We start from the raw sequence: 27,358 nt of genomic DNA on the forward strand, positions 1-27,358 counted from the left end.
TCCAGCAATTGATAAACAACAAATACAAGTATAGTCCTATTGATTAGTGGATGTGGCTGATTTTTGCACATGATGAGCCTAATGATGCAGACAACGCATTGGACAGGTTGATGTCGCACGTAGATGAAAATCCCTCCCTCCCTCACTGTGTTAGCTGAAAACTGCATGCAGCTAGGTCTCTGAAACAGGAAGTTAAGCTGCTTGTGTACCAGATAATAAATTGCCAAGATGGGAAGTATTTGATCCACTCACTGAAACATAAATAGCACACTGCAATGATAAAGAACTATGTCACGTTTTAAGGCAGAAATCTGAAGACACGCCCTGTTAATCCAGTGTGTTATCACTCCCTATCAATGAGAGATGTGAAGGTAACATGGGAAACAGTAACTATGACTAGTAACATTAGAACTAGACTTACCATTAAAATAATAGCAATGCTAGACATAGCAGGACTCAGAGAAGCAGCAACATGATCTCCTTCTGCACTATACACAAGCAAAACTTGAGATGGTCATGAAATTGTCCGATAGAAAGAAATGACCTGAGAAAGCTTATGAATCAATAGTCACTACATAAAATTGATTGAAGAATTTGTAGTGCTCACCTAAGAGAACCAAAGCCAAGTCCAATAGGGCCAGCAAAAAGGACACAAGGGGTCATTAGTTTCAGCTGACAAAGGAGAAAAGTCAAGCAATTAGATTGCTTATTGAGCTGAAAAATGGTCATTTACTTTTGTACAAGATAAAAGATTCACCACAAACACAGATGCACATGCTACCCAACATTCACACGCGCTGATACAAATGCTGATAGAGCAAACCGATCCACACAGGACCATGCAACCTTCTGCACAGGCACATGAGACCAGCACATACCATATGATTTTGAACATTCCTAAGATATAGAGAACCCAGGAAAAGCAAAGTTTTGCATTACTTCCAATTCCAAAAGAGCTTCCATCTACATCTATTCAACCTCACATGGTACAAATAATTGAAAATTAATATTTAAAATATAGTACGATGTGATTAAGTAATCTTTGTATGCAATAACCACATCAACTCTATTCTATTGACCAAAAAAAAAAAAAAAAACTACATACCTTTATTCTACTTGAGACAACAAAAATGTCAAAAGATTAAACAAATACCTTTTGATGTGAAAATTTAAGCATTCTCAAACTACCCAACAATTCACTTATTTGACACCTGAGTGCATGATAGGTGCATGCAGATAGCGTGGTACGTTGTATTTTATATTAATGTTATTATTATGGATCGAGCGACACAATTACATGGCCAAGTCAGGGAGCTGAAACACAAAACTCAATAGTCCGCTTAAATCAACCACATGCAGGAAAACAAGCCAATTCACCTCCTCTATCCGCCAGTGAAGATGGTATGCCGACGACATGGTCCTGGTCAAATGCAAGTGAACAGGCCCTAGATTACATAACTCATCTCTTCCTCCTCTCACCTCTTAGTGAAACAAGGGAACGAGTGCGCAGGCCCCAGATTACATAACTCATCTCTCCCCCCATGCACTCCCCTCTCTCACCACATGTAGGGGCAGGTGGCCCCCATTAGGGGTTGCCACCTGCCCCCACTACCAACAGTACAAGCGTTAGTATCAAGGCAAGGCAATGACAAAATGACTAGTCATGGCTTATAAAATAATCATGACAAAACCTCCATCATCAAATTCTTTGCACCTTTGGATTTTGTATATTGTTTTAAGGTCTGTAGGCAACAATTTCCTACTTATTTAAATGAATGAGATGCTGATGGCCTTAGGAAATCTCTCATCACTAGCTGTAGCATAAGGTAGAAAATTCCTTCTATTTACATGGATGAGATGATAGTGGTGGTGGTAAAATGAGAAAGAACTTTGGCATTCACTTATTTTGGGTTTTGCTGATTGTTATTGGTTTGTCGGGATGTCATGACTCAATATCTCCCCAATTGAATGACCGTAAACTGTTTGATAGTTGGACCATCGGTACTGTACAATGGTTGGCTGGAGCAAAAGAACATTTTTTTTTGGCTTGCAATGGCACCTTTGAATGTAGTTCCTACCATCAATCCAAGTCGTTCATTTCATGCGCCCAATGCTTTGAAAGTCAAATCGGATCATAGGATTGAAATTACAAAATTACAAATCATAAAGTCATAGGATTTTGTTAATATTTTACATAAACATAGAAAATTTGGAAATAAAATTCATAAAATGTAGAAAAATAGAATATAATTAAATATTGATTATTATACCATTCCATAACATTATTTGTTGATAAGTGTAGAATATATTACTACCACACATTGTTTGACATTATTTAATAAAAGGCATGTTAAATGTGGTTCATTCCATACTTCAAAGTGTTTGATGGTTATTATCTGAACTCTTAAGTTGAAAAACTTCACAAAACTAAAGAGCAACATTATCAAGAGTGTGAAACAACCACTTGCTCTAAAAGCTCAAGCTGTTAGAGTATGGTGTATCAAAGTATATCAAGGAACCTTAACACTCCAACACTCCCCCACACGTGCGGGGTGGAACGCCGCATGGGAACATACTGGGCAAGGGTGGAGGGACACTCACAACTCACACCATAAATGGCCCCCGTGGGAGAATATAATAGGGAAGCACATTTGCAGCTCCTGGGATTCGAACACAAGACCTTCCGCTCTGGTACTCTAACAACGAGAATGTGATTATTAGAAGTCAAAGGATTTCCCAAAGGTCTAAACTCCATGGACTGGAAAAGCAAAAAAATAAAATAATAATAATAATAATAAAATAAAATGGTGCATCATCAATTTAAAGTTTCATATAGCAATATTATATAATTAGCATATCAGCTTAAGCATTGCCACCAACTTGATGCACTTCAAAATTATGTTCCTCTCAAAGCATAAACGTTGTCATGTTTCAAACTCAACAAGTTAATGGGGCCTTTTAAAAATCTTTTAAAACAGAAAAGGTAAGTCAAATCATAACCACCGTTGCCACAATAAATATAGGTCAACATGAATACGACATCCACAAAACCCTCCAGATAAATCATAGATCCATTTCATGTCTCAGCCTATTAAGAGGCAAGAAATCATTAAAAATAATAATAATAAGGCCCCAAAATATAAGGTTGATGTATCATTTAATTTTACGAAAATTGTTAAACCACAAGAAACTACATTGTGAAAATTCTTAACTTGTTTATTCCGTTGAGAATAGCAAGAATAGATAAGAGTAGGTGAGAGTTTTGTGAGAGATCTATAGAGATCTTAACAGATACACATCTTAACAAAAAAGAAAATAGCCTAATCTAGGAAGATTAATCTATTCTAACAAAAATAAATGAATTGACAAGTTTAAATTTATTCTTAAAGCCCCTACTGATTTAAAAACATACAATGGGATCCAATCAAAATTTTAAAAAGAAGAGAACAAGTATGATTTGAATCTAAATCGGGATTCAAATCATAAAGCGAAGGACGCAAATCATAGTCATAGGATTTATCCAAAAAGGGATTCAAAGTGAGATTCAAATCACTTTTTCCTAAGATTTTACCCAAATCATAAATCGTAGGATTCTTACAACTATGGATGCACCAACCATGGACAAGCCATGGTGATGGAAACAGGTCGGGTCAGCCCTAGCGCAACCTGGTTATTTAATTAAGCCTACAAGTAGGCTAGGCCCGGCTTTTTAGTAAATGGACCTCTGATTTCAGGCCAAAGCCTGAACATCATAAATGCGCCTGTTCCTGGGCTTTGGTCCATATTCATTAGAAAATTTTGCAAAACCTATCCTGGCCCTTTCGTTAATCTGGCTTCAAAATCAGGTCCATACAAGATCCACATCCTCTGTTTTTGAGAAGTAATGAAATTTTATTAGAAAAAACGCCACAAAGGCAGCAGAAATACAACAATGCACAAACCCAAATCAAGAGGGAAAAATAACTCATCAAGAGCTTCTAAACTGGAAACCCATTTCAAAACATCTGACTTTGCCCAAGAAAACACCTCCGAAGCCACCCCACTTTGGTTCCGAAAACACCAGTTATGTCAACACAAATCAAGCCAACTTTTTCTAATTATATTAGACAATTGGAATCCCATGTAGATGCCTCATTTAGCTTACTTCTTTTATTTTCTGGCTACTGAATGTTAGGTTGTTACCATTCAAAAAGATGTAAAAGTTTGAGTGTGTGTGTGTGTGGGGGGGGGGGGGGGGGTGGCTGCTTTTTGAAAGTTTAATTGCTTAAAGAGTGTACCTGAGTCACAGCGATGTCTCTGGTTATTCGGTTCTCAGCCACAGACCACAAACTGGTAAATTACAATAGCAAAAATATAGTCAACAAATGTTACTTTCAAAAATAGGTAAAATAATGCATTAGGATGTCCTGATGTTATATATCAAAATGAAGTCAATGCACATAACTTAGTATTAAACAACTCTTCAAGGTGTTGTGAAACTGATAAGCAGGTAACCAGACCAAAATTATTCAGAGGCAGGAATTTCCAATGCAACGTTATTTTGGAACTAGTATATTTGTTATTTGGCAGACAGAGTCGTTGTTTCAACAACAGGCTTATTTTCTGTTTGGGAAACATATTAAAACTCGTATGAACTTGAGATTCACTTCCAAACATTCTATTTGGAAAATATCCATCACGCAGGTGCCATCTTTGACTGCCCATTCCTCTAAAATTTCGCTTTGATCCAATGACAAGATATGATCGATTGATATAAAAATGGAGGGTCCATGTGGAATATAGTAGAAAAAGATTGATCATTGGTTTGTACCATCCATCATATGGGACACTTCTGATCGCCCATGACTCTCAAGAATCACTTTGAATAGATGATCTCAACCATTTAATCAATAGCTAAGAATATGGATGCTCCAGATCAACTATACTCATAGAGGCTCATTCATCAATTTCAATTGTCCCCATCCCAGATTTCCCGTTGGTCTCAAGAATCATTTGGTTGGATTTTTCTATACATTCAAACAATAGACAAGAAAACTGATGGTCATAATTGATCACATCGGAAAGTTCTCACTATGATTGCATGTGCATCTCAAATAACATCGGAAAGTTCTCACTATGATCTGGACCAATCTGTAGCCAAGAAAATGGATAGTTCAATTTGTTCATATTAGAAAAGGTCCGATCATCAATATGGGCCATCCATCATGAGGGCCCCACCTTTGGTTCCACATTCATCTCAAAAATCACATGGCTTGACTGATCTGAACCATTTGATCAATGGCCATGAAAATTGACAGTCCCGATTGATTATATTTCAAAATGCTTGGTCATTGATCTAGACCATCCATATTGTCCATGCCTCTCAATAATTACTTCAATCAAACAAGCCTAACCACCCAATCAATGGTTAGAAAAATGAATGGTATATATTGATTATACTAGGGAGGTGTATGGTTGCTAGTTCTTATATTTCTTGACTTCTCAATTCCGTGGTGTGTGTGTATATATACTCTCTCTCTCTCTCTCTCTCTCTCTCTCTCTCTCTCTCTCTCTCTCTCTCTCTCTCTATATATATATATATATATAGAGAGAGAGAGAGAGAGAGGAATGCTCACCTGCGCACCTTTGCATATGAGTCTTAGGCACAAAATCTGAATAGTCAACGTGATGCGGCACCCCTTGAAACCTCACAAGCCCAAATTTTAGCCCAATACAAAACTCTGGTGGGCCATGGCAAAAGGAAACATTTTCCTCCCTTGATTTGCATTTCTCTTTGCTATGGCCCACTAGAGTTTTGGATCAGGCTGAAAAATGGGCCCATAGAGTTTCAAGGGGTGCCGCATCACGTGGACCGTTCAGATTCTGTGCCTAAGACACGTGTGCAAAGGTGCCCATGTGAGCATTCCTCTCTCTCTCTCTCTCTCTCTCTCTCTCTCTCTCTCTCTCTCTCTCTATATATATATATATATATATATAGATATGGGAAAAGATTCTATGCGGTCGAGCTCATTGGAACTTCCCATGAGGTCGAGCTGTGTGGGCCCCACCATGATGTATGTCGAACATCAACACCGTCAGTCAGATGCACTATTTTAAATATCGAAGATATCGGCCGATATATCCCACAATATATCTTGTATCCCACTAGTGCGATACGAAACGCACAAGTAGTGCAATATCCCACATGTTCGATCTAGTGAGCATTTTCAAATTTCAATGCTCTTATTTTCTGTAAATCATGTTAAATTAGTGTCTAATTGTTACAAATTCAAGATTTTTCATGTTCTGCATGAAAAATCATGGATTGGGAGCTTTGATTTCGAGATTTGGAGGAGATGGGCTGAGTTGTGAAAAATTGAAAAAAAAAATTCAAAATTTCCCAATTTCTCGCAAATCATTTGCAATCTTTGTGTTCAAACATCACATCAAACATATCTGTAACCTAATCTAGTGATTCTTCTTTTTCTTTTGAATGTATTGCTTGTGTTTCCACACGTCTTCTTGCGTTTATAAATTATATGAATAGACATTGATTATACTTGCATCAATTCAGTTAGACAACGCATAGATTAGGACCCCATACAAAGAAAACCTATTATGTGTACTTGTTTTTTATAATGTTTTGATTTATAAGTGTGTATTGATGTCTTTTTTAACAATCACCGAAGTTTCATCGAAAAATTCAACCAATTTCCCAATGTTTCCCCATGTTTCCAACAACAGCGATACATAACACGATACAACCGATATATCCCATGCGATAACCGATACGTATCCGTATCCCAAGAATACGATACGTAATGCGATACCGATATTTCGAACATTGGTCTGATGTACCATTCCATGGTGGGCCTAGGGCTTAAAAATCAAGCCAATCCATGACTTTTGTGGGCCACACCACATATAAAAGTTGAGAGGGGTTACCCTCCATTAAAACATTCATAATCATTTGTGGGCCCACCGAGATGTGTTTCACAAATCCAGCCATCCATTATGTGTGTCCCACTTGTATGAGGGGTCAGACCAAGTTTCAAACGCATCCAAATTTCAGGTGGGCCCCACCAAGTGCTTTTATATGTTTTAGGCATGTCTTCACATGATTTTAAATGGTATGGCCCACCTGAGTTCCGTATACGGCTGATTTTTGGGATATCCCACAATTTAAAGGGGACCCATCAAATCCACATTGTTGATGTTCAACATACATCATGGTGGGGCCCACACAGCTCGACCTCATGGGAAGTTTCCATGAGCTCGACCACATAGAACCTTTTCTATATATATAAAGAGAGAGAGAGAGAGAGAGAGAGAGAGAGAGAGAGAGAGAGAAGAGTTTGGATCACAATTGTGGTTGGTTTTTACATTTCCCAGCTTTTTTCCTAAAAACTCGCATGAAAAACCTAGAGAATTAAAAATAATCTCTTTTTCCAGGTTTTCCCACAAAACACAATGCACCAACCAAAAATACTCAGCCATTCCTCAAGAAATACTAGGCCAATTCTAACATTTCCCAGGAAACATAAAAACTAGGGAATGAGTTCCCCAACAACCAAACTGGCCCTAGAGGTTTGATTAGGGGTGTACATGAACCGAGCTAGCTCGGTTAGCTCGCTCGATTCGACTCCGTTCGAAGCTGAGTTCAAGCTGAGCCAAGTTGATTTTTTGAGCTCGAAAATGAGTTCAAGCTTAGTTCGAGCTGGCCCCAGCTCGACTCGACTCGGATCGAACTAGCTCGATGACTCAGTTACTTTGCTATTGATGTTGCTCACCAAGTGTTTGATGAAATGACCGAACGAAGTGTGACTGGTTGCAAGGAAGGTATGTACATGAAACAAATACCCTTTTTTTCTTGGTTTTTTATGTTGCTTAGAAGGTGTTTGATAAAATATCTGTAAAAGCATTGCTTCTGTTTTACATTAAGTAGGATTTTGAAGGTGCAGTCCAGGTATTTGTGGAAATGTAGCAATGGCGAACTCAGCTCGATCTTGGCTCGAACTGGCCCGAGTTGCTGACTGAACTGAGCCCAGCTGGCCAGTCAAGCTTGAGGATCGAGCCGAGCTGACGTCAACTAGTGGCCAAGCCGAGTCGAGTTGAGGCCAGCTCGACTCGGTTCGACTCGATGTACACCCCTAGGTTTGATCATTGATTAGATTGTGGCATGCGGTGTGGGTGAATTTTAGAAACACAACAGAAGCATAAAAGTTAACAATTTTCCAGATTTTAAAGCAAACTTGTTAGGATCCCCATCTAGATATTATCGAGTTGCAAAAAAGCATAAATTCAATGGACAAGATGTTATCCCTGATTGTCGTGTGATCGTTGCAGTAGTCCGATACTGATCTTCCGACGCAAGAAGTCTCTCGCTGATCAATTCCATAAAAAAGGAGAACGGAGAGCTGCCACACACGCCCAAGGTAGGGCTAGGCGCACGTACTTAAGAGCCATCCACAAGGTGGGCCGCAAGCATGTGGGCATGTGATGAAGGGAAGGAGGTGCAAGGATTTTCTCTTTCTACACTACTCTTTTTCTCTCTCTACACTTGGCGTCCCTAGGGGTGGGGACTTTTTTCTTCTACTCTACTCTTTTTCCCTCTTATGCGCCATCACCGTTGGGATAAGATCTATTAATAAGAAGAAATCAAAGTTTTAGAGAGAACAATAGTTGTGGTGCACCTCACCCCTATAGATTTTGATATGCCCTATACCATCAAAAGTCGATATGCCTACATTATCCATTCACCCAAATTGACTCAATCCCTCAACCATCCAGCGACATCCTCTCTTAACCAAAATCCCATGCCAATCAAAGAGCTGGACCACAAGATCACAACCATCGAATATCCGCCAAGCACGAGAAAACACTTTAACAATTAAAACAAAAGATCAACAGTTAAAGACCTTCGATTAAAGATTTTAAACCTTTTAAGAGTTGGGCACAGCTGGAAAACAACTTGATAGACGTAATGATTGCAGTATCAGTAATATTGGCAAATATTATCAATGTCGATACAAAACTGGGTTGTAGTTGAGAAACTTCATAGTATCAGTTAATATATCGTGATATACTGCAATCTATTGACAACATAACAATACATTGCGATATTATGAAAATATCGTTGCTATAAGTTCCACAATATTGTTGATAGTATCTCACGTATCAACGATATCGTACTTGCGTCGGTCCCCTTCCGAAAATTTTGAAAAATTGGCCAAAAGTCCACAAAATGATTTTCTTTGATTTTTTTTTTTTTTTTTGGAATTATGTTGCTAAGAGGATTTCAACCAATCATTCACGTTTGTTTGGAGAAAGGGATTTGGATGCGAAAATCAAGATCAGAGAATGTGTGGTACCAAAAACCTAATCGATGAGTTTCGCTAATTTAAACAATTTTTTTTATTTAAATTGCTTGTAATTTATGGAATGTAGTAATCTATGATGTTGCATGTTTTACATGATCAATCATGGATTTTGACATTCGATCTTCAAATATGGGGAAAATAAGAGAATGTAGGGAAATCCAAAATCTCCTTGATTTCACCCATCTAATTTGCAATTAGAGTGGAAAAACCATGTGCGACAATGAGAATGCTTGGAGGCTAATCTACGAATTGAAGGAACTTTTTGAAATTTTGAAATTTTATTTTTTTAATTAAAAATATCATTAAATAAATAAACATATTTTTTTGGAAAACCAAATTACATTGACAAGATGTTATTTATGAGTGTATGTTGAACTTAACATCGGCCACACGCACTTGCTTATTTTCAAAAATAAATGTAATTTTTTTTAATTTTATAATTTTTTTAAGATGGAAAATTTATCAAGTGCTAAAAGGAGAAGAATAAATAATAATTTAAAATTTATTTTTAAAATTAATGCATTGTACATTGTAGGAAAGATTTGACTTTTAAATGTACTTTCATACATGTCCTCTGTGATTTAAATTATATGAACTGATTTTTAATATAGTTGCATCACTTCTGTCAGACAGCGCATAGCTTAACACCCTATACAAAGGAAACTTATCATATATACTTGTCTTTTGTGATCTTTTGAGTTCTAAATATGTATTAATATCTTTTACCATCCCCTTAAGTTTCTTTGAAAATTTTGACCAATTTCCCAATGTTTCCCAAAAACAACGATATATTACACGATACATGCAATGTTTCTCATGTGATACCTAGTATGTTTTTGTATCCCAAGGGTGCAATACATGCGTCGATCCGATATTGAAAACACTAGATGGATAGTCCCATAACTAAGATCTACGCTACAAATAAGTTCCTTGAGGTAACCAATGGATATCTTGTTAGAACATATGCACTATGACCACATCCTTAATGCATGTATCCAACCACACTCATATCACAGCCACAACGTAACCCCTTAGGATGAGACAAAGCACACAACACCAAGACCTCATACTCCCCATACATCCTTAAGTCTAAGGATTAGTCAAAACTAGTACACAATCAAGTCGATCCAATCTAGGCATGATGTGTTTCTTAGACCAAAGACCTAATGCAATCCTCCAATACAAGTGCTCAACAAGCCTAAACATAAGAACCTAAATTCCGTGAACACTCAAACTCCTATGCAAGTATTCAATAACAGTAACGACCAGTGTTGTCATGTGAGATTGCACATTCGAATATGCGATCACATATTCGCACATCCAGATGGAAATCACATATGCGACAGTGGCATATGCGATTTCCGCAAATATGCGATCGCATATTCACCATATGCGAGAATATGCGATCGCATATGCGATGTATGCGATCACATATTCACCAACGGTCAGAAATCTGACCATTGGGATATATATATGTGTGTGTGTGTGTGTGTGTGTGTGTGTGTGTGTGTGTGTGTGTATTTTGTCTATAAAAGGGGATTTTAAACACTCCTATATGCACTCAAAGTTCAAACTCTCTCTTTATCTCTATTTTCTACTTTCTTACACTCTCCCTTACATAATTTCAAGCCCCAAGCTCCATCCATATTTCTTTCAAGTTTGAAGTTTCAATCAAAGGACAACTACAACTACAAGGATTCAAGAATCAAGAAAGTAAAGCAAGCAAGGATTCAAGATTATCGAAATTGAACTCGCTTTCTAATTTTTCCAAGTTCTAAAGATCATAATCATATTCACACTCCCACCACTCTCTCTTTCTATCTCTCTTTCTTAAAGTTTCTTTACATTCAAAATACTCAAGAGACTCAACTTATATTATAAGTTGCAAGTTTAATTTGTTATAGTTTAAGTTTCTTCCAAGTTCTAACAAATTTTTTTAGTTTGTTACTTTGTTACTAACAAGTTACAAGTTAACACAACTTACAAGTTACAAGTTACAAGCTCAAGTTACAAGTTACAACAACTCAACAATATTCTAGACTCAAGACTCAAGGCAAAAGTGAAGACAAGAAGTGAAGAATTTGTGTTTTTGTAAATTTGTAATTGTGTGTAAATCTCTCTCCCATCTCTTTTACTACAAGTGTAAGTGTGTAACTCTCTCTCTCTCTCTCATTCTCCTTTTCTCTTCCCTCTCCCTTTCTACTACTAGTGTAAGTGTAAGTAAGTGTAACTCTCTCTCTCTCTCTCTCTCTCTCTCTCTCTCTCTCTCTCTCATCTCTTTAGTCTCTTTACTCTTTAGTCTTTATTTACTTTACTTTAGTTTTTAGTTTACTTCTTAGTACTAGCAAGTAGCAACTTACAATTAATACACACACCACCAACAAAATGTCATCTTCCCAATCTTCCTCTATGAAACCCAAGTCGAATGACCCGGGTTGGAAGTATGGGCACTATCGTAGTGTTTCGGATAAGACTCACATAGTATGTGAGTTATGTGGGTTTTAGTGGCATTGCGCGGCACAAGCAACACCTTGCATACTTACCGGGGTCAAATACAAAAGCATGCGACAAAATTACTCCATAAATTCGAAGGGAGATCATGTAGTATATGGATAAACAGTCAAGAAAGAGATGCGATAGTGCCCTACGTCACGAGGAATATATGGAACAAGACGCATGTGAAGATATAAACGTAGTTAATTTAAATGAAGCTAGTCTCATTCCCCTACTTCATAGGGTCGGTCTGGACCATAAGTACAACCAACGATCTCAAAAAGAGCCCGAGGGCATGGGCCCATGGATAAATGGTGTAGACCACACCTCGAGGATATAATTGACCAAAGGGGTCAAGGCAAAGGGCTGGCTCAAACAACTTTAGAAAACCGGTATAAACAAAAAGATAGGAAAACCACTATTCGATATATTGCTAAGTGGTTTTACCAAACCGGCATTGCTTTCAACGCCTTTAAATCGAGAAGCTTTAAAGTAATGGTTAAGCCTATAGGTCAATTTGGACCTGAGTTTAAACCTCTTTCATATCATGAAATGAGGGTGAGATGCCTGAAAACCGAAATTGATTATACACAATCCTCTATAACTGAATATAAGGAATCGTGAAAAATATACGGGTGTTCACTAATGGCCAATGGATGGACCGATAAATCCGGTCGGTCTCTCATTAACTTTTTGGTAAATTGTCCAGCTAGGACAATATTCTTGAAGTCCGTGGATGCAGCGGGTCATTCACATACAGGAGAACAGTTGTTTAGCTTACTAGATAATGTAGTTAAGGAAATATGTGAGAAATACGTTATACAAGTAATTACAGACAATGCAGCCTCGTATGTAATGGTTGGTCATCTTCTTATGGAGAAGAGGGGTCATTTTTTTTGGACCCCATGTGCTGCCCATTGTGTTGATCTTATGTTAAAAGATATAGGTAAGTTATTTATAAATATGATTTGCAAGGGCTAGAAGAATCACGGTCTTTACGTACAAACACGCCATTCTTCTCAGTCGAATGAGAAAACACATTGGGGGTAACTTGCAATGTCCAACAGTCACCCGTTTCGCGACAACCTTTTTAACACTAAAAAGATTACATGCAAAAAAATCAGAACTTAGGAGCTTTGTAGTGTCGGCTATTTTACAAGTGGGCCTTGGTCAAAGAAGGCTGAAGGGAAACATGTTCAACAAACAATCTTTTCGCAAAGTTTTTGGACACAAGTGGTAAAGGCACTAAAAACATTCGAGCCCTTAGTCACTATGTTGCGATTGGTGGACGAGGATGAGAAGCCTGCAATGGGTTACATATATGATGCGATGGAGAGGGCAAAAAATAAGATCATGGACTATTTTAACTATAGAGCGTGATTACAAGCCTATTATAGATATTATAGATAGAAGATGGGGCAACCAAATGTCATCTCTATTGTATTCGGCTGTTTACATCTTTAACCCAGCCTATTTATTCACTTCTGCTAATCCAGCAGAGACACTATGCATATGGTTGGATTTATTGATGTATTGGAAAAAATGATTCTAGATAGAGAAGAACAGGACAAAATCTCAACTTTACTGGACTTCTATACAAAGAGTGGAGGAATATTCTCAAGGGATATCGTCATCAAGCATTGGACAATGAAATTACCCAGTAAGTACTATGAATGTCAATCTTCTTACAAATAGTTTTTTTACAATGTAATCTACAAAGTGACTCTAACCTACTTAAATTGTTTTTCTCAGCTGACTAGTGGGCTGCCTATAGAGTGAACCCGAACAGGAAGGATCCAGCTTTAAAGAAGCTAGTATGAGAATTCTTGGACTCACGTGTTCTGCTAGTAGTTGTGAGCGCAACTGGCGCACGTTCGAGGCAGTAAGTTTAGTAATTGTAAACTTCAATTTTTTAGTGTAAGGCCTAAGCTAAATTAATTACCTAAATAGCTAATGTCAAATGCGCTTTCTTTCATGCAGATTCATACTAAGAAAACAAATCGTCTTGAGCAAAAAAAGCTCAACGACTTGATTTTCATCCAATTCAATGAAAAATAGCGAGAATGATTCCAAACTTGGAAAGAAAAGCCTGATTTTTTTTTACCATATCTGCTTAAATGAGTTAGATGCAGATAATGAGTGGCTCATAGAGACGGAGGAACCGGTATTTGCTAGAGAGGACCTGACAAGGGCGCAAGTTGAAGATGTTGCATACGAATCGACACCTGGAGAAGGCACCACTCGAAGGCGAAGGATGGGGGGAGCCGGGGGGGCGAGTAGTAGCAATCAACCCGTTGAAGAGATTGATGAGATGGAAGGAGGATATAATAATGATCAAGTTGAAGATCTGCTACTGGATGTTGATTTAGTATTAGTACATACAGATGATGAAGAAACAGAAGAAAAAGTGTATGTGGAAGAAGGAGATGACTCGGATGATGATGGTGATGATGACGATGGTGGTGGTGATCAAATGCCACAATGGCAAATAGATCAATGTATATAGTATATGATTAGATCAATAATAAATAAATAACTTCTTCATTTTGTTTACTTACTAAGTGTGCTAATGTTGATTGTTGACTGTACTGTTGAATGTTGATATTTGTTAACTGTATTGTAGAATGTCGATGAATGATGACTTAATATTTAATTTATCGTTTAATTGGTTTTATTTTACTTAAATGTATTGCAAGGGCATATAAAATTTTTATCTAATAACTTAGGAAAGTTCCCCCTACTTTCTTATATTTTATTCGGTTTTTTCTTAATTTCTCCCTACTTTTTTGATTTTTTTTTTAAAAATTTCGAATATATATATGCGATTGTGCGATCGCATATGCGCACAGGCATATGCAATCGCACACGATCGCATATGCGATTTGACAACATTGGTAACGACGGGCGTAACTGCCAGCTTTATTGTTGTTACGATACGGGCCGTAATAGTCATTATGGCCTTGTGATGGTTGATTTTTAAAATTTAAAAAAAAAAAAAAAAAATCGCTCCATATCGACTCGTTGCAGGCCTATATTGGTCCATTATGGCCCCATAGCAGGTGTTACTGCCATATAGCCCCATGACAAACCAATTTTTTCATATCAAACGTTACAACCCCATATTGCATAACAGACACCACTGTTACAATCAATTGTTTTCTGCATCATTGTTGAATGTATAGCACCCTTGGGATACGAAAACATATCCATTATCGCGTGGGAAAAATCAGATGTATCACATAATGTATCACTATTTTTGGGAAAACATTGGGAAATTAATCAAAATTTTCAACGAAAATTCAAAGAATGTTAAAAAAAGACATTAATACACACAAAAGATCACAAAAAACAAGTGCACGTAATAGGTTTCCTTTGTATAGGGTCCTAATCTATGCGTTGTCCGACTGAAGTGATGCAATTAAATTCAAAATCAATTCATATAATTTATAAATCATAGAAGATATGTATGATTTGCAGGTATTTATCTCTTCTTTACGGGTATTTATTTTCTATCAAGGGAATTGCATGTCATGCCAAGTTGATGTCAGGTGGGCAGCCAGTCATATAACTTCCACCAAGCAGTCATGAGAGTTCCTGTTTTAATTATGATTGGTTACATAGGATCCGAAGTCCTAACACAAAATAGCTGGGACAAGGGCATAGTGATGATAGTGACTCTGTTCCTAAAAACAAACCTTGTCAATAGCATGTATGTCAGCAAATATGCTAGCGCCTAAGTAACACATATTGGTGATCAGGCCATCAACAATAAACAAGAAACTTGCAACAAATACATGAAATGGAAATAACCAAAATTTCTTCAAAATCAACAATCAAAACCATATTATCCAGATTTATGAGAGATGGGTAAAAAGAAAATTCAATATCAACAAGAACTTTAGAGTAACAGCAAATCTTGCAACCAAAAAAAAAAAAAAAAAAACCTCCCCAGTTAGGGTACAAGTTTAACACAAAATATAGGGTAAAAGATAGAGATCAAGCACATCAGAAGTAACACAAGTGATGTTGGAATATCATAGATTTTTCAGAGTTCTTGGTTGCTCTTTCTTTACCAACAGCATCAAAATACCTTCAAGGCAAGTTAAGCGAAATACTTTTTAAGAAGGTATGCTTACCCAGGAGCAGAAGCATAAATAATGGACTCAGAAAACATGTATACAAGACCACTCAAAACAGCTCCTCCCTGCATAAGAAAACATCACTAACATGCACAAACTTGGAGAATAACAGTTGAAGAGTACAAATACTAAGTCCACAAGCATACCAGGAGCATAACAACATGTGCATTTTGAATGAGATGCCTCCGCCTTTCTTTTGAAAGCTTACTGTACAAGCACGAGGTGTGTGCATCATAAGAAAGACATAAGATGAAAATAAACAATAAAAATTATCTGCTCCTATCCAAACAAATGCACATAGTCGCATAAGCATCTTAGTTTAAATAGTAACAATATAAAATCAAGATTGAGTACATTTTTTCAACAATGTAAAACAGTGCCCCTGTGATATTCATGAAAGGTTAGGATTGAGACTTCCATATTCTACAGTAATAGCCAAAGCATGTCAACCCCAAACAGCAGGGGCCAGGCCATGATGATAACAAGATTAGTCAAAATATGCCCCGTATTAACAATCTAAACCAAATCCTACATACATTCAAATTACAATCGTTGACATTGACAGACAACCATGGATTGTCAAAACAAACCTAGGAACAACTTCCCCCCAAAAATATGCATAATAAGGTTTTCTTCAATTTGGGAAATTTTCTTGAATTTCCAGCAATATATGTAGGTGCTTGCAATATTTTGCAATAATTGATTGATGCATTGGACTTTTATAAAGGGGAAATGGACAATATATCGTGACATTTTAAATAATTAAATACCACAATATATTGTGCCATACATGCAAAATATCGATCGATACAGGGGACTTTTGGGAATATACCACAGTTTCATGTCATGAGGTGGGACATTGATCATATCGAACGATATTGTTGAAACATCGATCACTACATAGGAGTGACCAGCAACACCGGTGAACAAGATCTAATTCCAAACCCCATTAATCTGATGACGGGGACTACTGAAACATCCAGCAGACCTAGTTGAGCCCATCCAGTCGGACATCAGGCCCAGCTGAGCTCACACATACATCCAGCAAGCACATTCCAGCCTACCCAATCATCAAGCAAGTCTAGTCGAGCCCACACACGTCCAACCGGCCTAATCGGGACCACAACAACATCCAGCAGCGAACCAGGTCCACTATAATGTCAAGCAGGACCTACAAGCCCACCAAAGCGTACAGCAAGCCTAGGTGAGCCCACCTAGTCATCCAGCAGGGCCAACTGGGCCCACCTAGTCATCCAGCAGAGTGGGCCCGGACAACCCACTAGCATGAACGAAAGGCCCAGCCAGGCAACCAATCATCCAACAAGCCATCCAGGGACCACCACATTATTTAGCCAGTATTGAACAAGCACGGATATTGTTTTAATTTCTTGTAGCATTCCCAAATTTTGGTTTATGGCAAGACAAAAGTCAACTCCGTCCGGTGACTATTCACCACAACCAACCAAGTCTGGTGATTACAACCATTAAACCAGATGATCAAATTATATAGAATGGTCTCCGTCTGCCAAAATGTACATTGAAAGCAAAAGAAAACTAGGTTACATAACCAGCAACAAAAAGGAGCCCACAGCAGACAATCCATACCATGAAGATTGGAAAGAAACTTCATTCCATGCAGCATAACATCAGTCGGGGACTATTATTAAGGACTGTAGAATCATAGGTTAAACAGAGAAGGTGAGGAGAAGAAGAGAGGAAAAAGTTGAGAGAACAGAGGAAAAGGCACAAAAATATCCTCATTAAAAATGTTCAAATTCCAAACAAGTCCTAATCAAATATAAACACTAAATATAAAAGAGAAAAAGCTAGGTGGGCCATACAGTGGAACGGCCCACATCCATTATGTGGGCCATACAAGCTAGAGCATAGATGTTGCCAATGCCAAGATTGGAATATGTGTGGGTGCATTGACTGTTAGGAAGGGCCTTACTGAACACATCAGCAAGTTGATCCTAAGACTCGACATATGGTGTAAAGATTTCACCATAGGTAGATTCGCCACAAACCCCATTTCCAGCAATAGTTCCTTTCCACATTAACTCACAAGTAGCATGAGCCATTGCTCTCTATTCTGCTATAGCGCTTGATACGGCCACAAAACTCTACTTCTTATACTTCCACATAACGAGATTTCCTCCCACAAACATACAGTACCCAGTAGTAGACAGCCTATCTGTTAAAGAACTTGCCCAAGTCTGCATCAGAGTACCATATGATCAGAAGATTGTTTTGCCCATACATAATTCATTATCCTAGTGCTTCTTTAAGAAACTGCAAAATCCGAACAACTCCATCCATGTAAGGTATCCTCGTAGAGCTCATAAACTAGCTCGCTACACTCACAGCAAAAGATATGTCAAGCTGAGTGATAGTTAAATATTTAAGTTTTCCAACCAATCTTTTATACCCATCTAAGTCTTCAACTACATCTCCTTGATCACCAACAAGTTTGTGATTTGGATCCATTAATGTATTAACTGGCTTACTGCCAAAAAGACCATCTACATGAGCAAATCCAGAACGTATTTCCATTGAGACAAATTAATTCCTTCCTTGGATCTGGCAACTTCTATACCAAGAAAGTATCGAATATGACCAAGATCTTTTGTGAGAAAATATATTTAAAGATACTTTTTCAAATCCTCAAAATCCCTATTGTCACTTCTTATAAAAACAATATCATCAACATATACCACCAGCACAATAAAACCTTGACTACCTTTTCATAGAAAGACGAAAGGAACAACCCATAAATTGCCTTCGAACAAAGCCATAGTTCAACACAACTTTGCTGAATTTGCCATACCATGCACGAGGTGAGTAATGACTGAACCCATAGATTGCCTTGCGCAGTTTACGCACCTTGTCTGACTCTCCCGAAACAACAAATCAAGGTGCTTGCTCCATACAGATCTCCTTAGTGAGATCACCATGAAAAAAGGCATTTTTTATATCAAGTTAGTGTTAGTGCACCGATTTGTGCACCTGTTTGTCGATCACGTGCATATGTGTGTCAGTGACTCGGTTGAGCTCTTAGAAGCTAAAGACCGAAAACACAAAGACTTGGAGCATCAACGAGTGAAGAACAAGTAAATTGAGGTGTCTTGGTGACCCTAACCTTCGATCCAAAAAAACCTAGCCTATAGATGATCCTAACCTATATAGGTAAGCATTGGTTGATTATCATATAGCCTTAGGAGCCTTGATGGAACATGATAAGTTCGGCTAAAAGATGTGCAAAATTGTTGTAAACCAAACTGCCCAAAATAGCAGACTTTTGAGCAAAGCTCGATCTACCTCGATCAATCAAGTCGATCGATCGAAGGTGGAGCTCGATCGATTAAACATGCCCAAAACTATCCAATGAGTTTTTTGGCCTAAATCAACAGAGTTCGATCGATGGACGGCCCTCAGTCAATCGATCGAGGATGTCGTTATTTGCCTGTTTTATAGCTGTTGCAAATCGAAATCTATTTAAAGGGCATTCGAGCATTTTGATGGTTTTTTGGTGCAATAGAAGCCTAGGTGATTCCCCACTCATATCCCTCATCCTAAGCCTTTAAACCAAAGAGAAATAAGTCACCTTCCATGTGATTTATCACTTAAATGAGCATTCCAAGCTCCATTTGAAGATGAACTTGATCTCATTCATGTTTTAGAAATTAGACCCAATCTTATAAGCATAATTCTTGTTTAAACCCTCTAAAACACCCATCTAGGTGAATCCCCTCAATTGTCCATTAGTTGTAGGAGATTCCATCATCCTCCCAACTCATTGGTCACCTCATCGGGGCATCATATGCAAGGTTGTTGATCGTGTGAGCTGAAACATCGGCATCAACGATCAGGGGAGCACAATGGGAGTTAATTGAAGCACGGGAGAGCATCGATCAAGCAACCCAAGCAAGGAGCTACAAAGGGACTCAATCCAACAAGTGTCAAATTGTAGAGTCCATTCACACTCCTTGTGTAGGATTGAGTGTAAGAGTTTGTGATCCAAACTCGAATAGGTTCTTCTGTAGGACCTAGGCGCTTGTGTAGGGTTGAATTCACCGGACACAGGTGTGTACGTGTTAGTCTCCATGGGAAGCCTTCGGCGGGAGTCTATGTATGGCCTTGGATTAGGACCGCAATCACCGGGCATGAGTGCGTACGTGTTAGTCTCCGTGGGAGCCTCCAGCGGGAGCAAAACGTAGGGCCTTAGATTAGGACCGCTAGTGGTTGTTGGTTAGTTGATAGTAAACCAACTAAAGTCTCTTGCGGAAGCCACCGACACGGGTGGAAACGTGTTCCTCTGACATGGGAGAGTACGTGCGTTAGGTCTTTGTGTAGGGCGGTAAAGGTTAGGGGTGAACCCATTGAAAACTCCTAAGATAGTGAATACTGGTACACTTGAGGAGAGTGTGTCTGCCAAGAGTGGAGTAGGAAAACTGAACCACTATACATGCTTGTGTTTGCTATTCTCATTTGAGCACAATTCTATTCATGCTTATGTGTTTGATTAGTTAAATCATATGAATGCTTGAATTGGATTTTATGTTAGGCAGTTAACTTGAAAAGCACACACAAGTTCACTATCTCCTTATAAACTGGTTGCTTAATTGGTAGATCATTTGTAATCTATGTGAATGGACTCATTTTGACTTGGAAGCCGTAGTGTTAATTTGCCTTATTTGTTTTAACTGGTAAATTGTATTAACTAGGCAAAGAATTTTAAAGAGGTCCTAATCACCCCCCCGGCGACTTGGCCGTAGTTCTCTAACTCCACCAAGATTCCACATGCACCGTGGTCAAAAATCCACGCAATTTCAATTAGTATCAAAGCAGGTTGTTCTTCAAGGACTTAACCGTCTAGAATAATATCCGAAAATGAGCTTTAGAATATCTACCCATGAGGAAAGTGTCGTCACATGACCACCTTATTTTGATGGGTCCAACTATGCCCATTGGAAGGCTAGAATGAAGGTATTTTTGAGATCCCTTGACCCTATGGTTTGGGTAATTGTCGAACAAGGATAGACTATGCCCATGGATCAAATCGTGATTGATGGTAAAACCATTTGCACTTCCAAAAATCAATCCAAATGGAGTGCGGATAAGAGAGCTAAGAATACCTATGATGCTAAAGCTCTCAATGCGATTTACTGTGCAGTTTCGCCTGATGAATTTATACGCATATGTACATGTGAAACGGGTAAGGAAATGTGGGACACATTGAAAACTACCCATGAGGGAACTAGCACAGTAAAGCGCTTGAAGCTTCAGCTCCTAATGACCCAATTTGAAAATTATTAAAACGGAAGAGTTTGAAACGTTTATGGAGTTTTATTCTAAATTGAATGATATTTGCAACTCTATGTGGGGTTTGGGTGAAAAACTTGAGGAGGGACATATATATAGGAAAATACTTAGATCGCTTCCAAATAGGTTCACTCCCAAAGTAACCTCAATAGAAGAGTGGAGAAACATAGTGAGACGAAAGTAGAATAACTCTTAGGTTCCTTACAAACATTTGAACTACACTTCAAGACCCCCTTTAGCAAGAAAAAACTAGCCGTCCCTAAAACTTTACATAGGCATTCACATAGGCAAAAGATTGTTGAATCTGAAAGTGATAGCGGTGATGAGGATGAGGATGAGGAATTGTCTAGAAATTTTAAGAAATTCCTCAAGTTTAATAGAGGGAAGGGTAGTGATAAGGGAAAAACGGCTGATAAGTGCATAGGTAAACCCTTCAAGAAGACTAAAGATATCCAATGTCACAACTGTGAGGGTTATGAACATGTTGCTTCCAAATGCACTAGCAAAATAAGATCTAAAGGCAAGGCTATATCAGCAACATGGGTTGATACGAAGGAGTCTGAATCTGTATCAAGAGACTCCTCTAGTGATTAAAACCTTGGAGACTTACATGTTCTAACGGCCTCCACTGCGGTTTCCCTCCCTAGAGACTTGGGAGACCATAACACCTTAGATAGGTGACCTTAGAAGTTCCCTATAGGCTTAATAGTTAAATCTGAGGAGTTTAGCTTCATTGAGTGAGCCCTATAGGAATATTTAAGGATTAGAGCTTCATTTTGTTCTTAATAGTTAAATTCGAGGATTATAGCCTTATTTTCTTTTTTGTTTAGCTTTGAAGTTGCTTAATTTAAGATCAAATGTTTATTGCAAGACTATCATTGGTCACTGATTTTTCAAATGGTATACCCTTTTTAATGATACATGCACCCTATTCCCTTGTTAGTATGTGTTTATTGGCAAATCCATGATTTATAGAGCTTTCCATTTTTTTTCGCTTAATTGGTACATCTATGGATTTGACTATATGTCAAATACTAACAAAAAGGGGGAGAAAGATCAAGTCCTACCAAAACAAATTGAATTCTGTTTTGCAAGATCTGTTTGTTGTTGTAAGGAATTAATGGAGATAGGGGGAGCAATGCAAGTTTGCATGTCTTGTTGAATTCGAATTGTAAATCTTTATATTGGGCATGTAATACTTTTTAGTTGTTTTGGCTTATCATTGGTATGGACCATGACAAGGTCTATGTTAGGTTTTTGTCACATAATTGACAAAGGGGGAGATTGCTAGTGCACTTATTTGTCAATCACGTGCATCTGTGTGTCAGTGAGGCGGTTGAGCCCTTGGAAGTTGCAGACCAAAGACACATGAAGACTTGGAGCATCAAGGAGTGAAGAACAAGTAAATTGAGGTGCCTTGGTGACCCTAACTGTATATCCAAAACAACCTAGCCTCTAGATGATCCTAAACTTTATAGGTAAACTTTGGTTGATTATCACATAGCCTTAGGAGCCTTAATGGAACATGATAAGTTAAGCTAAAAGATGTGCAAAGCTGTTGTAAACCAAATTGCCCAAAACAGCAGACTTTTGAGCATAGCTCGATCTACCTTGATCAATTGAGTCAATCGATCGAACATGGCCAAAACTGTCCAGCGAGTTCTCCAGCCTAAATCGACAAAGTTCGATCGATCGACGAACCTCGGTCGATCAATCGAGGATGTCGTTATTTGCCCGTTTTATAGCCGTTGTAAACCGAAATCTATATAAAGGCTATTCGGGCATTGGGCATTTTGATAAGTTTTTGGTGCAATAGAAGCCTAGGTGATTCCCCACTCGTATCCCTCATCCTAAGCTTCTAAACCAAAGAGATGTAAGTCATCTTCCTTGTGATTTATCACTTGAATGAGCATTCCAAGCTCCCTTTGAAAATGAACTTGATCTCATCCATATTCGAGAGATTAGACCCAAGCTTATAAGAATAATCCTTGTCGAAACCCTTTACAACACCCATCTACGTGAATTCCCTAGGAAATCAATCATCCTCCCAACACCTTAGTCACCTCATTGGGGCATCATCACAAGGCGGTTGATCGTAGGAGCTGAAATATCGGCATCAACGATCAAGGGAGCACAATAGGAGTTGATTAAAATACGGGAGAGCATCGATCAAGCAACCCAAGCAAGGAGCTACAAAGGGGTTCAATCCGACAAGTATCAAATTGTAGAGTCCATTCACACTCCTTCCTTATGTAGGATTGAGTGTAAGAATTTGTGACCAAAACTCAAATAGATTCTTATGTAGGACATAGGCTCTTATGTAGGGCCGAATTCACCGGACACGGGTGTGTACGTGTTAGTCTCCATGGGAAGCCTCTGGTGGGAGTGTACGAATTAGGACTGTAATCACCGGACACGGGTGTATACGTGTTAGTCTCCATGGGAAGCCTCTGGTGGGAGTGTACGAATTAGGACTGTAATCACTGGACGAGAGCAAAACGTAGGGCCTTGGATTATGACCGCTAGTGGTTGTTGGTTAGCCGATAGAAAACCAACTAAAGTCTCTTGTAGGATCCACCAACATAGGTGGAAACATGTTCCTCCAACTTGGGAGTGTATGTGAGTTAGGTCCTTGTGTAGGGCCGTAAAGGTTATGGGTGAACCTATTGAAAACTCCTAAGATAGTAAATACCAATACACTTAAGGAGAGTGCGTCCGCTAGGAGTGGAGTGAGAAAACCGAACCACTGTACATGCTTGTGTTTACGATTGTCATTTGAGCACAATTCTATTCATGCTTATGTGTTTGATTAGTTACATCATATGAATGCTTGAATTTGATTGTATGATAGGCACTTAACTTGAAAAGCACACACAAGTTCACTATCTCTTTATCAGGGTATACCAAATCGATTACATATCGGCCGTAACGGTAACGGCTGAGTCTGTTATGCAATACGAGGGTCGAAACGATGACCCCCCAATTTTTTGCTCGGATCAGCCATTACAGGGTCCGTAACGGTCAAAAAATGGCTAGTTCTTTGTCTTTTTAAGTTGCAATTTTTCTCATTTTTAGGCACGTCTCTTCCAAATTCTTTCCTAAACTATTTTACGGCATATTCCAACCTCTTGAATTTGAGGATCAAAACAAGTTATTTCAAGGATTTTGTTGAATCAAAGCTCTCTGTAGGCCATTTTCCGAAAAATCTTTAAAAATAGGTATTTATACCGTTTTTTTTTAGATTTCTATTGTTATGGTTGAATATGATGCATTATTCAAATTAGAACATATGAATGTGCATTTTACAGATTATGAACTGATTTTCTTTTCCTTTGCTTCTCTTTTTGAACTATTTTCGTTCAATTTTAAAAAATTATGAAAATTTATTATTTTTCAATATTTTTCTGTTTTAATGGTTGAATATTGTGTTAATGATAGTAGAACATATAAATGTTATTTTTACAGATTATGCAATTGATTTGGTATTTTTGTTTAATCTTTTTCTGTTTTAACGGTTGAATATGATGTGTTAAGGATAGAAGAACATATAAATGTTCTTTTTACAGATTATACAAATGATTTGGTATTTTTTATTTTTAGACTATTTTTGGCCTATTTTTAAAAATTAGGGAAAAAAATCAATCTTTTTCTGTTTTAATGGTTAAATATGATGTATTAATGATAGCAAAACATATAAATGTTCTTTTTACAGATTATGCAACTGATTTGGTATTTTATTTTTTTATTTTTTTTGTTATTTTTGTGTATTTATGGAATATTTTCTGACGATTTTTAAAAATTAAGAAAAGTGTCTTTTTTTTCTTGTTTGATAATTGAATAAGAATGTGGTATTAATATAAGATGACGTGATGTGCTTGAATGTCATATTGTCAATTATTGATTCAATCTTTTTTTTTCTTTTTTCTTTTTTTTTCAAATTAGCAATTGTGTGTTTATATTTTCTTCTTTTGAGCAGGTTTTACAGCTTCGTAATCATAGGGTTTAGTACTTAATTTATTTTTTATTGATTAGATTTAAAAGAAGTTAGAACATTAGTTCATTAATCTATTTACAAGTTTCAAGATTTAATTAATTCATTCTCTTATAAAAATTGTATTTAGACGTAGAGAATCGAGTAAACTCTCACATAAGCTATATCTAGCTAAGAAAATGTTTGGCCAACAAGGAAGTGAGGATATTTGATGGCAACATTGTTAGAGGATAGGTGGTGGTAGGCACCAAATGAAGTGCAACTATTGTAATAGACTAATAACTGTTGAATTACATGACTCAAACAACATTTGGCACATCAAAAGGGTCAAGTTAGGGGATGTACCAGAGTGCCAAAAGAGATAATGATTTTGATGTAAGCTAGTTTGGATGAGTCGAAGGGGAAACGAGTTGTTGTGCAGAAGAAGAAAGATGCAATTTTGGAAGCGGCCCGACAGGAGGTGTTTGGTCCTGAATATATGAGCGTTCATGATAAAGAGATCACTGATTCTGACGAAAATTCAAATCGGGAAATATCTATAGCTAAAAGAGAGCATGAGCCTTACTTGTGAAGAAAAAGAACGTCGGTGCATGTTGGTAAGAGATCTATACGTGATACAGGGAGGCAATCGGAGTGGGAGTGGCAATGCAGCTGGCAATGCGACAGAATCTGCAAGTGGGGGTAGGTTGGGTGGATTATGACGTATGTTTGGCAGTCGACAGGAGGCGTCTTCACATAATGCCCCTGTGGATGTGGAAGAAGATGCACCAAGGAGACCCTCTATTGATCCTATCCTATTTAAGAAAAAATCAACTAAACAAAAGAAGATAAAACAAATGTAGAGTAAAACTTCCATTGAGAAGCTGGATTCAGCAGCAGAAGCAGATGAAGGAATTAAAGCCCCCACAACTAGGAAGATTAAGGGGAAATGGACATATGCAGAGTATGCGGATGTGAAAGCATATGTAGCTGCCTTTAAACCCATATGGCAGGCTAAAGGATGCACGATCATGTGCGATGGTTGGACTAGCCTAACCAGACGTAGCATGATCAACTTTATGGTGTATTGCCACTTGGGAACGGTGTACCATAAGTCAATTGATGCATCAGATGAAAGAAAAAATGCTACTTATATTTTTTCCCTAATGGATAAAATGGTGGATGAGATTGGAGAGGAGAATGTGGCACAGATTGTTATAGATAACGAAGCAACATATAAGGCTGCAGGACAAAAGTTAATGATAAAGAGACCACATATATTTTGTTCACCATGTGTTGCCCACTGTATTGATTTTATATTGAAAGATATTGGGAAAAAGAAGACTATTAAGGAAATGGTCGAAGGGCAAGAGAAGTGACAACATTTATTTACAATTATAATCAAGTAGTTGCAATAATGAGGAGGTTTATGAAGGGAAGAGAGTTGTTTAGGCCTACGACGACTAGATTTGAAACTAACTTTATAGCCCCGGAGAGTTTGTACCAGCATGGGGGAGATTTGAGTGAGATGTTCGCTACCTGATATTGGCTCAACACAAAAAATGGGAAGAAGACATCAAGGACACTGCTTAAGGTTGTGAAGATCATAAGGGGCAACAAATATTGGAAAAATGTCCAAAAGATCCTAAAGGAGATGGAGCCATTAATGAGAGTACTCTGTCATGTTGAAACTGACGAACGACCTACCATGGGCTTCCTCTATGATGCCATGGATGGATAAGGCAAAGCTGGCAATTCAACATGATTATTCAAACTGAGAGGTCTACTGGAGGATGATCGACAAGAGATGGACAAGACAACTCCATCACGAACTTCATGCAGCAGGTTACTATCTAAATCCTATATATAAATATGCTCAATCATTTGTTGCAGGTGATGAGGTCTGTGTCAAGCTAAAGAATGTGATAAAGAGATTAGAGCCTGACTTAAACATGCAAATAAAGACGTTGAATGAATTAGATACATATGAAAATTACCATGGTAGCTTTGGAGATACTCTTGCAAATGTGCAGTATCTAAGTTATCACTTACCAAATGGTGGATAAATTTTGGAG

General features: G+C 37.9%; 1 protein-coding gene across 2 annotated transcripts in view; it reads right to left on the minus strand.

The window, feature by feature from the left end:
• Window positions 1-27,358, minus strand: part of LOC131239838 (uncharacterized) — a 98,200-nt gene that overhangs the window by 53,364 nt on the left and 17,478 nt on the right. For both annotated transcript variants that reach the window (XM_058237719.1, XM_058237720.1), the window contains 6 exons: window positions 16,138-16,198; window positions 15,989-16,056; window positions 4,278-4,329; window positions 608-672; window positions 422-488; window positions 210-270 (listed from right to left, as the gene is read on the minus strand). In XM_058237719.1, the coding sequence (XP_058093702.1) occupies window positions 210-270; window positions 422-488; window positions 608-672; window positions 4,278-4,329; window positions 15,989-16,056; window positions 16,138-16,198 (374 nt within the window). The remainder of the gene's footprint in view (window positions 1-209; window positions 271-421; window positions 489-607; window positions 673-4,277; window positions 4,330-15,988; window positions 16,057-16,137; window positions 16,199-27,358) is intronic.

The sequence above is a fragment of the Magnolia sinica genome, chromosome 3 (genome assembly GCF_029962835.1).
Source record: "Magnolia sinica isolate HGM2019 chromosome 3, MsV1, whole genome shotgun sequence".
Classification (NCBI taxonomy): domain Eukaryota; kingdom Viridiplantae; phylum Streptophyta; class Magnoliopsida; order Magnoliales; family Magnoliaceae; genus Magnolia; species Magnolia sinica.